General features: G+C 44.9%; 1 protein-coding gene across 7 annotated transcripts in view; it reads right to left on the bottom strand.

Annotated features, from left to right (window-relative positions):
* Window positions 1-1,354: 1,354 nt before the first annotated feature.
* The window catches only part of LOC110504481 (TNFAIP3-interacting protein 1), a 33,792-nt gene continuing 16,710 nt past the window's right edge, over window positions 1,355-18,436 (bottom strand). For 4 of the 7 annotated variants that reach the window (XM_036969855.1, XM_036969854.1, XM_036969851.1 and 1 more), the window contains 16 exons: window positions 16,296-16,445; window positions 15,762-15,856; window positions 15,039-15,098; window positions 13,266-13,466; window positions 12,029-12,123; window positions 11,427-11,574; window positions 10,584-10,685; window positions 9,998-10,063; window positions 9,443-9,574; window positions 6,069-6,197; window positions 5,831-5,971; window positions 5,608-5,733; window positions 5,320-5,373; window positions 2,954-3,166; window positions 2,335-2,395; window positions 1,355-2,100 (listed from right to left, as the gene is read on the bottom strand). In XM_036969855.1, the coding sequence (XP_036825750.1) occupies window positions 2,060-2,100; window positions 2,335-2,395; window positions 2,954-3,166; window positions 5,320-5,373; window positions 5,608-5,733; window positions 5,831-5,971; window positions 6,069-6,197; window positions 9,443-9,574; window positions 9,998-10,063; window positions 10,584-10,685; window positions 11,427-11,574; window positions 12,029-12,123; window positions 13,266-13,466; window positions 15,039-15,098; window positions 15,762-15,856; window positions 16,296-16,445 (1,814 nt within the window). In that variant the 3' untranslated portion in view covers window positions 1,355-2,059. The remainder of the gene's footprint in view (window positions 2,101-2,334; window positions 2,396-2,953; window positions 3,167-5,319; window positions 5,374-5,607; window positions 5,734-5,830; window positions 5,972-6,068; window positions 6,198-9,442; window positions 9,575-9,997; window positions 10,064-10,583; window positions 10,686-11,426; window positions 11,575-12,028; window positions 12,124-13,265; window positions 13,467-15,038; window positions 15,099-15,761; window positions 15,857-16,295; window positions 16,446-18,436) is intronic. The other 3 variants (XM_036969853.1, XM_036969856.1, XM_036969857.1) reach the window with 3 other exon arrangements.

The following is an 18,436-nucleotide window of genomic DNA, read 5'->3' as shown; positions in this document are numbered from 1 at the left end:
TCTCATCACATCAGTAATGTGCTTTTTCCCCTCCTGCCTACACTCCAGAATTACAAACTAGAAAAAGACCACTGCCAGAGGGGGAAAAAAAACAAGGCATTCCTTTCAAAGAGCACTTCAACCATTCTGGAATCTAACGTCTTAAAAAAAATAAGTCTGATCCAACTGGATTTACAGTGAATTAAACACCCATCTTTACCAGTCTGAATGCAACATACACCAAGGTTTATAATACCCATACATATGCAATCCTATGTAGCTTGGATTCAGGAGATTAGTTCACCACCAAACCAAAATCACACATCAGAAGGATTGGTGGCTCTAGGGGTGGTGACCAACCCCCTCGCCCCTTAAAACTCCAGACACTAGTGAAGATATCAAAACATCGTAAAGTATAGTAGTAATAACTCCACGCCACTCCACACCTATCCAATCCTCTGATCAACAGAAGTACCCGGGGTAAGGTACAAGGCTGGGTTTGGAATTCAAACCGGCTCTTGACGGTATCAGAGGCTCACAGGACTGCCGGATAGATAGGATGGAGCTGCTGGTCTTACAGGATTGAGACAGAAGCCAGCAGAGTCAGGGATGTGGCCCAAACAGCACCCTTTTCCCTATATAAAAAAAAGGGACTTTTGACCAGGGCCGGGAGTCTGGCTGAGGTGGTTTATCACGGAGGTAATCGCTGACTGACTGATCCTTGGGGGTTAGCAGATTCTCCGTAAAAAAAAAAAAAGCTTAATTTCCTCTGATGTAAAATAAAAAAAAGACACGACTGACAGGTTAAAAGCAATATGATGGAGACCAATTGTACCCTGTTAACTCAATATAAAAATGCACATATTACAGCACCTACAGTATACTGACCATACTCTGCTAGCAGAGTGCTCAGGTAGGCTAACGTTTACAGCAACCAGAACAGGCCAACTGTAGTGCTATCAACTGTCAGCATTAGGGAAGGAAAGGAAGTCAGGAAAGGAAGCCATTCAAGACTATTGGGACAAAGCCTGGATACACTACGACCTATGACCCAATCCTCCAGACATATGACTGGACAGCTTTGGGGGTAAATATGTTGAGGACTTATCTACCTTAGGATAGCAATACATATTGAAATCGATTATCAAATATTTAAACCAATTAAAATAAAAAAAGGTGTTACATTGGTCATTTTTGGCCAATCGGGTACATGCGCATGTATGTGTGTAACCAACATACGATGTCAATAGCTACAATATATTGGGAGTACACTAACAGAAAGAACAGCATTACTGAAAGACAAGTGATCTACAGTTAGTTAATGCAACCATCAAAAAACAGTAGATTATAAATAAAATGACGACAACAATCATGATTTTTTTTTGGGGGGGAAGGGCATGATATACCAGCTAAATTCACTTCCCAAGTTTAATGTGTTATAACAATCACTGTATGAACAGTTATACTTGTGGTAGAGTTCTAGAACACCAACAGTAATGAACACATCCCACGGTTACGATTTCTATGGATTCCAATTCCAAGGCAATTGACCTTTTTTTCATTATATAAATCGTTGGAATGAATACAAGTAGTACTTGTTGTTATTGACATGGGATAATAGACCTTTTGACCTTACGAGAAACAAAACAGCTTTGTAGAAACTTTACATATTTTGCAAGTGGGACGATCGTCAATAGCCGTTAATCTCATGGGTATATTGTCTTAAATATTACATTTGGATCATTTCTACCTATTACACACAAATGACTTCAGTTCCTGCATAGAATCATATGAAGCAGATGTTGAATCTCCCCCCAAAAAATGAAGAGGTTAAAAAAGAAACGCATCTAAATTATAATATATTTCTGAATAGCGAAAACAGTGTTTCACAAGTAGGCTTATAAAAAGGCAAGTATAAACAACATTACAACAGGATATCTACAGTTCAGTAGGAAAATTATAGTTCAGATCACACCTGGTCAACAGAAAACTAACTGATTCATGCTGCTACCACCCAGCTGGCTCCACGGTCAGAGAACAAATGGTAGAGAGGACCTTAGTGCTTTCCAGGGTCAATATTCTATCGCTCTCTTCTTCCAAACCCAGTTGCGGTGGACTGATCTATAGACAAGAGTAGAGGAAAAGGTTTAGCTCTTAAGCAATCAGCCACTCCAGAGAACGAGAGAGAGAGAGAGAGTTTTGCAACAAACAAACAAACAAATATTCAGGTAACTTTTCCCAACCAGATATCCTGGTTGGAGGATCCAGAATGTCCTGCTTCCGGGTGATCTTCCAACCAGGTTTTCCAGAAGTTTGCAACCCTTTTTTCCACAGCCATCTGTTGTGTCAGCTTACCCATGTTCTCTGGTGGTGGTCTGGAACCATCCCCGGCGCCGGCCCACCTGGGTCCTCTGGGCTGGGGGAACGATGACAGCACCGGGAATCACATTTTTATTCATACAAGTCCTTTTTTACATAAATTGTCACAAAGTGCTTTACGGTAACCCAGCAAAACAGCCTCCAAAACAGCTGCTTCGTGGCCAGGGGAAAACGCTTCTCTGTCAGTAGCTATTTTTTATTTTATTTTACATTTATTTAACTCGGCAAGTCAGTTAAAGAACAAATTCTTATTTTCAATGACGGCCTAGGAACAGTGGGTTAACTGCCTGTTCAGCGGCAGAACAACAGATGTTGTACCTTGTACCTTGTCAGCTCGGGGATTTGAACTTGCAACCTTTCGGTTACTAGTCCAATGCTCTAACCACTAGGCTACCCTGCCGCTATAATCTAAGGGTAGTGGCTAGCGGTCCATTTGGGATTGGGTCACTGGATCATATTCACTAGGAACCAAAACGGAAGAAAAACAAACCAAAATAGGGAACGACAACCTGAAAAAGGTCCAATAAGAAAACGCTTATTTTCTTTTTCGATTTTGCAAAACAGTTTCCGCTAATAAATCTATTGTGATACGGACCCTTACCGGTGTGAAGTCGCTACGTTCCGTTTGAGCTACACTGTCGGCGGCCGCGGCGATGTTGAGGATCCTGGGTTGTATTGTCCGGACGTCCTGTCCCGGGCCTCCTCCTGGAGCCACCTGCATAAAGGGACCACAGTAGGGAGGGCTCAGAGGGCCGTTCATAGTGCCTGAGGAGGGGTCTGAGGTACGCCTCTGCTGCTGCTGCTGGCCCTACCAGGGAACACAGGGACACACACCTCGGTGACCCCGGTCAGAGCAGAGTAAAGCAGGGCAAGCAGGCAGGTAGAGGAAGCACAGCGTCCAGTCACTTGGATTTATACAACAGATCTAGCAGAGGAATGTTCCAGTAGTTTGAGATATAACTGGAGTAAAGCACAGCCCTAGTTGGTGCTCCTCAAACAGACAAGAAGTGAAGCACAGCACACAGCCATTTGTACTTATCTAAATCAGGAGAAATCCATCCTATTGCTGTCATTACTTCAGGGATGTCTTTAAGTGCCATGTGAAACTAGACTGATATGGCTTGTCTTCACATGACTGTGGTGGTAAACCAGTCTGTCTGACTGAGGGGTTAGCCTATAATACCTGTACGAATGGACTAGGATCATCACAGCCATGTGAAGACAAGCTAAACCCGTCTATAGTGGGAGATGAGAAGAGGCCCGGTGACTACAGTACCAGTCTATAGTGGGAGATGAGAAGAGGCCCGGTGACTACAGTACCCGTCTATAGTGGGAGATGAGAAGAGGCCCGGTGACTACAGTACCCGTCTATAGTGGGAGATGAGAAGAGGCCCGGTGACTACAGTACCCGTCTACAGTGGGAGATGAGAAGAGGCCCGGTGACTACAGTACCCGTCTATAGTGGGAGATGAGAAGAGGCCCGGTGACTACAGTACCCGTCTATAGTGGGAGATGAGAAGAGGCCCGGTGACTACAGTACCCGTCTATAGCGGGAGATGAGAAGAGGCCCGGTGACTACAGTACCCGTCTATAGCGGGAGATGAGAAGAGGCCCGGTGACTACAGTACCCGTCTATAGTGGGAGATGAGAAGAGGCCCGGTGACTACAGTACCCGTCTATAGTGGGAGATGAGAAGGGACTGAGGCCCGGTGACTACAGTACCCGTCTATAGCGGGAGATGAGAAGAGGCCCGGTGACTACAGTACCCGTCTATAGTGGGAGATGAGAAGGGACCGGTGACTACAGTACCCGTCTATAGTGGGAGATGAGAAGAGGCCCGGTGACTACAGTACCCGTCTATAGCGGGAGATGAGAAGAGGCCCGGTGACTACAGTACCCGTCTATAGCGGGAGATGAGAAGAGGCCCGGTGACTACAGTACCCGTCTACAGTGGGAGATGAGAAGAGGCCCGGTGACTACAGTACCCGTCTATAGCGGGAGATGAGAAGGGACTGAGGCCCGGTGACTACAGTACCCGTCTATAGTGGGAGATGAGAAGAGGCCCGGTGACTACAGTACCCGTCTACAGTGGGAGATGAGAAGGGACTGAGGCCCGGTGACTACAGTACCCGTCTATAGTGGGAGATGAGAAGGGACCGGTGACTACAGTACCCGTCTATAGCGGGAGATGAGAAGAGGCCCGGTGACTACAGTACCCGTCTATAGTGGGAGATGAGAAGGGACTGAGGCCCGGTGACTACAGTACCCGTCTATAGTGGGAGATGAGAAGAGGCCCGGTGACTACAGTACCCGTCTATAGCGGGAGATGAGAAGAGGCCCGGTGACTACAGTACCCGTCTACAGTGGGAGATGAGAAGGGACTGAGGCCCGGTGACTACAGTACCCGTCTATAGCGGGAGATGAGAAGGGACTGAGGCCCGGTGACTACAGTACCCGTCTATAGCGGGAGATGAGAAGGGACTGAGGCCCGGTGACTACAGTACCCGTCTATAGCGGGAGATGAGAAGGGACTGAGGCCCGGTGACTACAGTACCCGTCTATAGTGGGAGATGAGAAGAGGCCCGGTGACTACAGTACCCGTCTATAGCGGGAGATGAGAAGAGGCCCGGTGACTACAGTACCCGTCTATAGTGGGAGATGAGAAGGGACTGAGGCCCGGTGACTACAGTACCCGTCTATAGTGGGAGATGAGAAGAGGCCCGGTGACTACAGTACCCGTCTACAGTGGGAGATGAGAAGAGGCCCGGTGACTACAGTACCCGTCTATAGTGGGAGATGAGAAGAGGCCCGGTGACTACAGTACCCGTCTATAGTGGGAGATGAGAAGGGACCGGTGACTACAGTACCCGTCTATAGCGGGAGATGAGAAGAGGCCCGGTGACTACAGTACCCGTCTACAGTGGGAGATGAGAAGGGACTGAGGCCCGGTGACTACAGTACCTGTTTATGATGCTGCATCTGTAGTCTCTCCAGCTTGCATCTCTCCCTCTGGGCCTGGACAAGATGTCAGAGGAACAAACCAACAGAAATGGATGAACACACATCAGGAAAACCCACACATGGCAGGTGGAGGAGATGAGAACCCCCCTAGTCAATGCAAATTGCTGTGAAACAGTCTGCATCCCAAGAGGCACCCTATTCAGTGCACTATTGACCAGGGCCCATAGGTATGTGCACTACATAGAGAATGGGGTGCCATTTAGGAAGCAGATGAAAGCAGCTCCTAACCTGATTGGTGAGGTTGGTCACCTGACCCTGCAGCCTCTCCACCTGTCTCCTCAAGTCCTCCTTTTCCTCGTTCATTCGTTCCCTGTCGCTCCGCTCTTTCCTAAAGTCCTCCTCAAAGATCTTCACCTGAGAGAGTAGATACAGCAATGGGAGGAGGATTACCTCGGGTACTAAATTAGTGAGGGAGGAGGATTACCTCAGGTACTAAGTGTGTCTAACTGACCTGTTCCTTTAACACCGTTATCTGAGTGAGAAGCTCCTGCCTCAAGTTACTAGGCATGTCGTCATGGTTACCACTGGTGCCCTGGCACGGTGGCTGCTGGGAGGACGGGGGAGGATGCAGGTTCAGGGCCTTTTCTAAAGCCTGAAGGGTGGCAGAGGGAGACAGTAAATTAGAACACAGTACACACATACACAGTGTACACACACACACACACAGTACACACACACACGATAGAGACCCTGTTGAGGCGTTGTATCTCCTTCTCCTGGTACTCTCTCTGTTTACTGAGGGGCAGCAGCTGATCCTGCAGGTAACGAATCTTCTGCTTCAACTCTGTGGTCTCAGAGTTCAGACACTCCTTCTCCCCCTGAAAACATTCATACAACATTACCATAACCTTTTCAGAGTTCATTCAGTTTAAACCAGACTGAAGGATGTCAAATTCTGATAAGTAATGTTCCAACATGTCAGAGACTGTCAGGTTAAAGGTCATTTGATGGTGACCTAACACTGACCAACATCATATCATAGTCAACCTGGTATGTTTTTGCAAAAAAGGTTCTACCCCCCAAGCCATTAGACTGCTGAACAGCTCCTACCCCCAAGCCACCAGACTGCTGAACAGCTCCTACCCCCAAGCCATCAGACTGCTGAACAGCTCCTACCCCCAAGCCACCAGACTGCTGAACATCTCCTACCCCCAAGCCACCAGACTGCTGAACAGCTCCTACCCCCAAGCCACCAGACTGCTGAACAGCTCCTACCCCCAAGCCACCAGACTGCTGAACAGCTCCTACCCCCCAAGCCACCAGACTGCTGAACAGCTCCTACCCCCAAGCAACCAGACTGCTGAACAGCTCCTACCCCCAAGCCACCAGACTGCTGAACAGCTCCTACCCCCAAGCCATCAGACTGCTGAACAGCTCCTACCCCCACGCCACCAGACTGCTGAACAGCTCCTACCCCCAAAGCCACCAGACTGCTGAACAGCTTCTACCCCCCAAGCCACCAGACTGCTGAACAGCTCCTACCCCCAAGCCACCAGACTGCTGAACAGCTTCTACCCCCCAAGCCACCAGACTGCTGAACAGCTCCTACCCCCAAGCCACCAGACTGCTGAACAGCTCCTACCCCCCAAGCCACCAGACTGCTGAACAGCTCCTACCCCCCAAGCCACCAGACTGCTGAACAGCTCCTACCCCCAAGCCACCAGACTGCTGAACAGCTCATCAAAATGGCTACCCAGACTATTTGTATTGAGCCCCTTTATTATTTACACTGAACCTTGCACTGGACTCTACCCACACATACTACACTGACAGTCCCAACACACACAGACTACATATGCTCACACACACACACATTTAATATCTATCCTGATTACCTAGTCACTTACCTACATTCCCTTCAGAACGTATTCACACCCATTGATTTATTCTACATGTTGTGTTACTGCCTGAATTGAAAATGGATTAGATTTAAGATGTTTTGCCAGTGGCCAATGGGGACTTTAATACAGTCACAGAGTTTAATGGTCAGAAAACGGAGTATGGATCAACAACATTATAGTTACTCTACAATACTAACCTAAATGACAGAGTGAAAAGAAGGAAGCCTGTACAGAATAAAACATATTCTAGAACATGCATCCTGTTTGCAACAAGGCACTCAAAGTGAAACTGCAAAAGAAGTGGAAAATAAATGAACTTTTTGTCCTGAATACAAAGTGTTGTATTGGATTTGCCCCAAACATATTACCGAGTACCACTCCCCATATTTCCAAGCATGGTGGGGGCTGCATCATGTTATGGGTATGCTTGTAATCATAAAGGACTGGGGAGTTTTTCAGGATAAAAAAAAAGAAATGGAATGGAGCTAAGCATAGGCAAAATGCTAGAGGAAAACCTGGTTCAGTCTGCTTTCCACCAGACAATGGTGCAGACACCAGACAATGGTACTTTTTGGAGAAATGTCCTCTGGTCTGATGAAACAAAAAGACAACTGTTTGGCCATAATGACCATTGTTATGTTTGGGGAAAAAAGGGGGAGGCTTGCAAGCCAAAGAACACCATCCCAACCGTGAAGCACGGGGGTGGCAGTATCATGTTGTGCAGGTGTTTTGCTGCAGGAGGGACTGGTGCACTTCACAAAATAGATGGCATCATGAGGCAGAAAAATTATGTGGATATATTGAAGCAACATTTCAAGACATCAGTCAGGAAGTTAAAGCTTGGTTGCAAATGGATCTTCCGAATGGACAATGACCCCAAGCATACTTCCAAAGTTATGGCAAAATGGCTTAAGGACAACAAAGTCAAGGTAATGGAGTGGCCATCACAAAGCCCTGACCTCAAGCCTATAGATAATTTGTGGGCAGAACTGAAAAAGCGTGTACGAGCAAGGAGGCCTACAAACCTGACTCAGTTACACCAGCTCTGTCAGGAGGAATGGGCCACAATTCACCCAAATTATTGTGGGAAGCTTGTGGAAGGCTACCCGAAACATTTGACCCAAGTTGAACAATTTAAAGGCAATGCTACCAAATACTAATTGAGTGTATGTAAAACTCCTGACCCACTGGGAATGTGATGAAAGAAAATAAAATCTTAAATAAATCACTCTCTACAAAATCACTCTCTCTTACTCTACTCCCTTAAAATAAAAAGGAGGTGAGATTATTTTATCCATTTTGAATCCCGGCTGTAACAACAAAATGTGGAATAAGTCTGAACACTCTGAAGGCCCCGGAGACTACCCTGAAGGCCCCGGAAACTACTCTGAAGGCCCCGGAGACTACTCTGAAGGCCCCGGAGACTACTCTGAAGGCCCCGGAGACTACCCTGAAGGCCCCGGAGACTACCCTGAAGGCCCCGGAGACTACCCTGAAGGCCCCGGAAACTACTCTGAAGGCCCCGGAGACTACTCTGAAGGCCCCGGAGACTACCCTGAAGGGCCCGGAGACTACCCTGAAGGGCCCGGAGACTACCCTGAAGGCCCTGTACATGTGAATATTACATCAATTATCTTAACCTGGTATCCCTGCACATAGACTCAGTACTGGTGTGTGTGTGTATATATATATATTAGTACTCTGCATTGTTGAGAAAAGGCTCATAACTAAGCATTTCACGGTTAAGTCTACACCTGTTGTATTCGGCGCATGTGACAAAATGTAACATTACATCAGAAAAATTTGCACACAGAAGAAGTTATTAGGATAATTCAGTTGCTACTGGCAGCCTGCAGTACCTCGGTTGGCCTTCAACTCGAGATACTCAATGAGAGGGGGCAGCACTGAGCTAGCCCGCAACGTCACTTCCTGGAGTAGCTTAATCTGTGCATGTTATGTCTACATACATATTTGATTTCCTTGGCTTCAAATGAGCTATTTTGAGTCCATTGTGTCACAACAGACTGGTGAGAAATACTCATTGGACCGTGGCGGAGTGGGCTGGAGCGGTTCTCCTCCACGCTGACATGCACGTGTTCCCAGCAGTGAAGACCGGACACACACACACACACACACACACACACAATGTTGTGTACGTTGTTGGGTTTGTATACGTCTTGAGGACATGGTTGGGTCTATACTAGGTTTCTGTCTGTTCTCACCTGTACATTCTCAATCTTGGACTTGGCGAGCAGCAGCTTCTTATCGTAGTCCCGCTGCCTCTGTTCTCGCTCCGCCTCTAACTCCTGCACGGCCTTCTGGGAGTCCGCTAGCCGCTGACGCAGGTCTGTGATCTGATCGGGGGGAGGTTCAAACTCTTAAATACAGGGAGTATGTCTTTTCAACGAGACACATGATCAGAATCATCATTTCAGACTCAGAAGAATGATGTGGAGCAGTTTAGGGTTAGCCCCAAATCTCCGAGCCGTGGAAGTGTGTGTGGGCGTGTAGGTGTGTGCGTCTCAGTGTGTGGGTCTCAGTGTGTGGGTGTGTGGACCACAGCAGGAACAGTGAGTACCAGAGAGGTGAGGGGATTTCTGATGTGTCACTAGAACATGTGGTTGACACACACACACACACACACACCCTGGGTGTCAGAGTACACACCACTACATCTTCTCCATCAACACACACACACACAGGTTACTATATGAACACAGTGTGTGTGTGTGTGTGTGTGTGTGTGTGTGTGTGTGTGAGAGAGAGATATAACATACCTTCTGTTCAAACTGTGACTTCATCGAGTTCCACTGGGCATCCCATTGCTTGTTAACATCCAGTACCTGTTATCATCATCATCATCACAACAGAAATATGACTGAAACCAATACGTCATGTACACATTTTTTCACACTCTCTCAAGCGGGAACACGAACACCTTATCAAGACTGTGTCCCAAAATGTCTCCCTATAAAAAGTGCACTACTATGTATTGACCCAGGTCAAAACTAGTGCACTACTATGTATTGACCCAGGTCAAAACTAGTGCACTACTATGTATTGACCCAGGTCAAAACTAGTGCCCTACTATGTATTGACCCAGGTCAAAACTAGTGCACTACTATGTATTGACCCAGGTCAAAACTAGTGCACTACTATGTATTGACCCAGGTCAAAACTAGTGCACTACTATGTATTGACCCAGGTCAAAACTAGTGCACTACTATGTATTGACCCAGGTCAAAACTAGTGCACTATTTTTTTTTAAGGGAATAGGGTGTCATTTGGGACATACACATTTATAACAAATACTTTTTTTTACGTGGCAAGAGAACACCTGGTGTAACGTTGAGAGGGACTCACATCTTTCCTCTGCTTCTCTAGAAGCTTGATCTTCTTCTCGTAGGCCTCTGGGTCACAGGGCTTGGCCAGGGCTTTCTCCATCTCTGTGGCATTCCCCCTCCGCTGTAGTACAAGGGATATAAAACATGATGATTCTTTAAAAACAAAAGGAATAATCCAATTCCAAACCTGTTTTTTTTTTGTTGGTATTTGTTTTCATTAGATCCCACTGTTGATACAGTGACAAAAATGCCCCCCCCCCCCCCCATATCAGCGATCACATTTTCAAGACATAGGACTTTCAAAAAGCTAACTGTCAAAACATCACAATGATGCGTTTCGCAATAAATGATTAGAAAAGTAATTCATTCACAGAGAACCACTCTGCAACAGGACAAGGATATGAAACATACATTGCTCTTAAAATTCCCCGCACTAGTACAGATCACCATCTACACAAGTCCTGTCATAAAAATAAACATGTGCTTTTTTGGGGAAGTCTCTCAGAGACATTCTACAGTGACCAAAATGGGACAATGTGAGAAAAAAAAGCATTACAGTAGTACTACTGTCAATCACATCCCCATACTGTACAGTACGTTAGGATGAGACATCAGTCATGGTAACTGTTCTACTACCGCGATGCCTGGCAATGACCTGACTCATACTGCCAATGCTCAATACGGAAACTAGAGTATTTAAAAACTGGAGTGTTTACTGTAACAGCGCACATCCTGAAATGATGCTGTGGGTTCCTAGACGTCTATGCTGATCAGTCTCCCCTCTCTCTCTCCCCCCCAGCTTTTAATGTGCTCTGAATCAGACAGGTGCCATTCCATCCATTCTGGGGAGGGATTTTCATACCTTCTGTGGTGTGCTGACCTCCATCTTGGATCTAACGCTGGCAGTTTCCTCTTTCACCACGTCTTCTTTGGCTTCTGGCTGCCCCTCGCTCTCTGCCACGGTCTCTCCTGCTCCCGTTACCTGCTCTTTCAGCTTCAGGTTCTCTGGTCTGCAGTGACCAGCAGGGTTAGTGTCACTATGCAGTTATAGAGATATCTGGACTATGTATCACAGTGTTTAGTAGGAGGAATGTGCTGCTTGGCAGAGCCCTAGAATATTCTCTGGGAAGACCCTACAGCCCCACTGAGGTAGGGAGATTATTAGGGCAATTCCGGGAATCATCAGAAACAAAACTTTGACCAACTGTCACTTCACTTGAAGCTTTGTAGTTGCTGGACAGAGAATCATTGTGAAAAAGAAAAGTGAAAGTCCACTTATAATTTACTGACTACCAAGAGTTTATTGCCTTTATTTAAGCTCAATAAACTCCAACAAAGTACTAAACTTGACTTAGGAGCAGAAAACAGGATGAAGCCAACCGTTTCAATTCACAATAGTAAATGTAAACTCCTCCTCTCCCCTGGGGAGATGAAACCGAATGCAGAGAAAATACAACAACTCACCTCAACAGTTCCACATCTCCATTTCTGTACTGAAGGTCTTCCTCCATCTTCTTTCTCAGCTCGCTGTTCTCGTGTCTGAGCTGCTCACAAAGAGTCTAGACGAAAACAGAGGGACACGCATTAGTAACACAGCACTGTCCTCCTGTACCAGGACACACCCCCCCCTGACCGAGGCAGTCCCGTTCTGTTCCCCCTTTTCCTTCCCCATCGGACTCCATCTCGACCACGGTCACCATGGGACGCTCGATGGTGAGAGACTTCGGCCTGCCTACGGCCTGTGGGCCGACCAAGGTCCAGCGTCACCCAGGCGCCCGTGTCTGAGACATCAATTCCCTTCTGCCCACTGTTCTAGCCAACTACTCTAATACTGGCACCATCGTCACTCACTTTGGCAATCTGAGGAACCGTAGAAGGACTACAACATTGTCTTGAACACCCTTGTTGGCACAGGGAAGAGAATAATCATATCTGGCCCGATGCCGTACTATAGAAAGGGTTCGGAAAGTTACAGCCGCCTCGCTGCCCTAAAGGAGTCCCTGAAGAAACTTTGCACAGACAGGAACGTCTCTGTGACAATTTTGACTTGCTGTGGGAGCAACCAACACTCTTTTAAAGAGAGGGGATTCTCCCTAACCACAGTGGTTCCAGGATGATCTCCTTCAACATAGTGAACCTCTAGGCTAGTGCTCCAGTCCCCCCCTGTCATAATAAGCAATAGTCTGGGTGGCCGGACTATTTACAGCAGTTCTTATAGCTTGGGGGCAGAAGCTGGTAAGGAACCTTTTGGTTCTAGACTTGGCGCTCCAGTACCGCTTGCTGTGCGGTAGCATGGAACTCTGCCACCCCAGGAAACTCAAGCTAGCAATAAAACCCGATAAAAGAACACCTTACAGCATATAAAGAGACATATACATACATATATATACACACACACACACACACACACACACACACATATATATATATATATATATATTAAAATGAATTTGTATTGTATTTTGAATTATATGATGTATTGTGTTATGCATTTCATTTGTTGTGTTTCGTTTCCTATTTGGACCCAGGAAGACTAGACGCTGGTTTTGCAACATCATTTGGTTCAGCATCAGGAATGACAAAATACACAACTGTTATTCGCTATTCAGGTCACATGCTGAATTTCCAGTCTTTGAAATACCTGTGTGGACATTTGTCTACTTGCCTGGCTGTCTACCTGCCCCTCTCCCCTGTCAGTTACCTGTAGGAGGGAGGTCCTCTGCTCGTTCTTCTGGACCTTGGAGGAGAGGTGGTGGAACTCGACAGCCATGCGTCCCAGGTGGGCTAGGAGCTGGTTGGGGTTGGACGCCTCAGCAAAGATACCGAAGGAGCTTTCTAGACGCTGTAGCTGACTGGTTAACTCCTGGTTCTCCTGAGGAAGCTGTCCTGTTCCTGCACCAGCCTGGAGATCAAATCAAACTGTATTTATATAGCACCTCCAAAACAATACATTTCTAGACAAATATGACATTAAGATAAAAAAATAAATAAAAATCTGTTATTTTAAGAGAGAGTTATATTATAGCAAAACAAAGAGGATCTGAGAAACACAGATCAGACGCTCTGTACTGCCATACTGACTGGACAGGACTCCAATCAAGTAATGTCAAAAACAACATATTTCTAGTTCTCCAGTTTCATGGATACGAGATGTATAAAAATAAGGACAAATCCCATCTGGATCATACAGCCTGTAGATAGAGTCTATCCCTGCGTGTTGTATTGATCGATCAATCATGTAAGTAACGCTCCATATCCTATATGCAATGCAGGGCTATTACATGTTGCGCAATATTGTACAACGAAGCAAAAACCCCATTAAGATCAACTCCGAGCTGACGAAACATTTAGAAGAAGCTCAGTCTATAGACGTGTGAAAATGTGTCACAGTTTTCCTATACTTTTGGGTGATGATGCATTATATCAGCGATAGTCATTTGATTCTATACCATATCAGTCCGGAATATTCTGTGACTGACATTCTTCCCTGTCAGGCATTCTCTAACTGCAGGCGTGTGTGTGTGTGTGTGTGTGTGTGTGGTCAGTAATAAATCGTGGACATTCCCTGTGCTGACTCATGTCGAGCTACCAGTATTGAGTTAGTTGGCTGTTAGTTGACTCACTAGAAAAAGAGACACAGGAGAAGTTCCTGATATAGAAGACGTGACCAAAGACAACCGAGAGCTAAGGAAATGAAACTTGAGGAGCCGCTCTTAGATTCTTCACCAGGTATAACGACCATGCTCAATGGTTTTTAAACCTCTTAACTCTAGTAGGCATTTTCTAAAACGACATATGAATATTGTATTACTACCCTCATAAAATACATTTTGGGGGTCCAGAACTTTTTATTTGTATTGCTTTTAATCTTTTTAAATTCATTTCTTATTAACACTTTGTTCTAGCTAGCTATTTGTGTAGGTAGCTATCAAGTAAACCCAATGATAATCCTACAAACAAACACAGGCCTGTCCAGTCAGTATGGCAACATTGTCCCCACGTTGGTGAATGAGAAATCGGAAATAAAATATGCCACCAATTGCACCTTGACCTATGTTGTATGTTCTATGAACATAGAGCATGGTTCATGGTGTTTATGGAGGAAGAGGTATAGCTTTTAAATGATACGTCACTCTCTATTTTCTGATCATATTGTTGTTCTTGTCTGGCCCTGTACAGGGCCCAAAACAACCCCCCAGTTTAACAGTGTTGACTGGAAGTTATAACTACACACACACACAGAGTCCAATTCTTGCTGAACTTGAGCCTTCTAGACACAAACAGATTGAGTGGTCCTGAATGTAGGCTACACACACACACACACACACACACACACACACACACACACACACACACACACAACTTTATGGATTAAACTGAACCAATTACATAAAGAACCTGGATCGTTTCCAAACATCCCATTTTTTTGCCCCCTGTTATTGTTAGCTAGCCTCGTATGAAAACTAGTACTTACCGGCAGGGTATCGGAGGTCTTCTGCTCCATATTCACCACCTCAAACTCGGACAGACCTTCCTACAAGCACCAAGGAGGACAATGATCCAGACTGGTCGGTATTAAAGGGAGACTTCAGGATTTTGGCAATGAAGCCCTTTATCTACTTCCTCAGAGTCCGACCAACTCACCTTTTTTTATTTGTATGCCTCTGTATCCAGTAAGGGGGATGTTAGAGGTAGTTTCCCCGAACCAAGGCTAACTAGCAGTAGCGCAATGACTGGAAGTCTATGAGAACAGCTAGCATGATGCACTAATGCCAGTTAGCGACTTCCTTAAAAACTACACACAGAGCCCCCCCCCCCCCCCCCCCCCCCAAAAAAAAAAAAAAATTGTTCACCCAACTCTGGGGAAGAAAAAATGAACTTTATTGCCAAAATCCCAAACTATCCCTTTAAGTAAACCAATACGACTATTTAGGTAACCAATATGGTTTGACACTTGTAGCTACAATGCATTGAACCGTTCAAAATTAAACTACTTTCAGTTAGCTTTCGCTGGAAGCCAGAAACCAGTTGGGACAGACATAAAAAGCACACCACCACCACCAGACATGTGAATGTTATGTTTCAGATGTAGGCTAATGAGGCTGTACTTATTATTGAGCAAGCTGAGCAGCCCAGCACATTATCTATAAAATGTAAAGTACTCTATAGCTATAAAGTAAAATCTCTGTTTACTTACGCTGGGCTGATCATGATGTAGGGCCTTGTCCGTTGAGAGACACGACTGACTCGGTCTCTGGTCGTTACTGGGCTGGCGGTGAAGCTTCCCCTGACCTGAAACAGTTAGGAGTCACATCACGGTTATAGGGTCAAAAAGACATTCAAAATAGCTTCTTATCAAAGGGCAATTTCTCAAGCAAGAATTTTTGCTAGGAGTGTCTGGGAGGGGTATGAAAATGAGCCGTTATTGACAGAGAGATTAGGACCTCCTATTGGTCTATTACCTAGTGATGTCACCAAGGCCAAAACTCCATCCCACCAAAACAGGCTGATATTTCAGGTGGTATTTTCAAATCAGCTCTTACACTAAAATGACATTATCATTTTCACAATATTACACCAACCTCAGTGTGGAAATGTATATTTACAAATTATTATTATTATTTTTTTTAAAACAGGACAATCACGTTTTTGATTGCACTGGGCCATTGGTGATAACATATTGCTGCAAATCATGAATAATCAGGTAGGAAACCCATCTCTGATACCATACCCTGTATCTCAGTCTGAACAGGTCCTCCCATACACAGACTGGTAGCGAAGCTGGAGGTAGAAGACTTCAGGGCCTCGTTGTCTCTGACCAGCTCCTCTACACGCTGACGCAACTTAGAAGCCTCCCACTGAGACTCCTCCAACAGGTCTCCTACACACCAAACCATTAGTAACAACCGTATTCACAGCAGTAACAAACTGCTCCTACACACCAGACAGACAGACGGTTAGAAACGTCTTGATTTGAAGTAGTCACTTGTTCATTTTGGGTTGGTGGCATATAGATGAATGTTATAGGTCATGTCGACTGTGAATAATACGTGATGGGTAGACGGTAGCTAGTGTTTCTGATGACTAACAACTAAAATCATGCTGACCCTGAGAACATTACTCATTACAGAGAAACAGCACACAGCCAAAGAATTAACCACACCAACTCAACAAAAAATATACAAGGTCACACAAGTCACTAGAGAAACTCCCTGCAAAACGTTACAGCACACAGCCAAAGAATGAAATCAGGTCTAACCACATTGTTCCTACAAGGCTATGAGAATATGTACCCATCATGTATAGGTCACAACACTAATCTCGACAGAGGAGTGTGATGAGGGTTGAGGGGGTCGAGGGTATGGGTCTTGAGATCTGTCAGATAGATCACATGGATACTACCGGTCAAAAGTTTTAGAACACCTACTCATTCAAGGGTTGATTCTTTATATTTTCTACGTTGTGAATCATAGTCACATGTGCTGAATACAACAGGTGTAGTAGACATTACAGTGAAATGCTGAATACAACAGGTGTACTAGACATTAGAGTGAAATGCTGAATACAACAGGTGTAGTAGACCTTACAGTGAAATGCTGAATACAACAGGTGTAGTAGACATTACAGTGAAATGCTGAATACAACAGGTGTAGTAGACATTACAGTGAAATGCTGAATACAACAGGTGTAGTAGACATTACAGTGAAATGCTGAATACAACAGGTGTACTAGACCTTACAGTGAAATGCTGAATACAACAGGTGTAGTAGACCTTACAGTGAAATGCTGAATACAACAGGTGTAGTAGACCTTACAGTGAAATGCTGAATACAACAGGTGTAGTAGACATTACAGTGAAATGCTGAATACAACAGGTGTACTAGACATTAGAGTGAAATGCTGAATACAACAGGTGTACTAGACATTAGAGTGAAATGCTGAATACAACAGGTGTACTAGACATTAGAGTGAAATGCTGAATACAACAGGTGTACTAGACATTACAGTGAAATGCTGAATACAACAGGTGTACTAGACATTAGAGTGAAATGCTGAATACAACAGGTGTACTAGACATTACAGTGAAATGCTGAATACAACAGGTGTACTAGACATTACAGTGAAATGCTGAATACAACAGGTGTACTAGACATTAGAGTGAAATGCTGAATACAACAGGTGTACTAGACATTAGAGTGAAATGCTGAATACAACAGGTGTACTAGACATTACAGTGAAATGCTGAATACAACAGGTGTACTAGACATTACAGTGAAATGCTGAATACAACAGGTGTACTAGACATTACAGTGAAATGCTGAATACAACAGGTATAGTAGACATTAGAGTGAAATGCTGAATACAACAGGTGTAGTAGACATTACAGTGAAATGCTGAATACAACAGGTGTAGTAGACATTAGAGTGAAATGCTGAATACAACAGGTGTAGTAGACCTTACAGTGAAATGCTGAATACAACAGGTGTAGTAGACCTTACAGTGAAATGCTGAATACAACAGGTGTACTAGACATTACAGTGAAATGCTGAATACAACAGGTGTACTAGACATTACAGTGAAATGCTGAATACAACAGGTGTAGTAGACATTACAGTGAAATGCTGAATACAACAGGTGTAGTAGACATTACAGTGAAATGCTGAATACAACAGGTGTAGTAGACATTACAGTGAAATGCTGAATACAACAGGTGTAGTAGACATTACAGTGAAATGCTGAATACAACAGGTGTAGTAGACATTACAGTGAAATGCTGAATACAACAGGTGTAGTAGACCTTACAGTGAAATGCTGAATACAACAGGTGTAGTAGACCTTACAGTGAAATGCTGAATACAACAGGTGTAGTAG

The sequence above is a fragment of the Oncorhynchus mykiss genome, chromosome 31 (assembly GCF_013265735.2).
Source record: "Oncorhynchus mykiss isolate Arlee chromosome 31, USDA_OmykA_1.1, whole genome shotgun sequence".
Taxonomy (NCBI): domain Eukaryota; kingdom Metazoa; phylum Chordata; class Actinopteri; order Salmoniformes; family Salmonidae; genus Oncorhynchus; species Oncorhynchus mykiss.
This window is presented reverse-complemented; position numbering and strand designations above follow the sequence as displayed.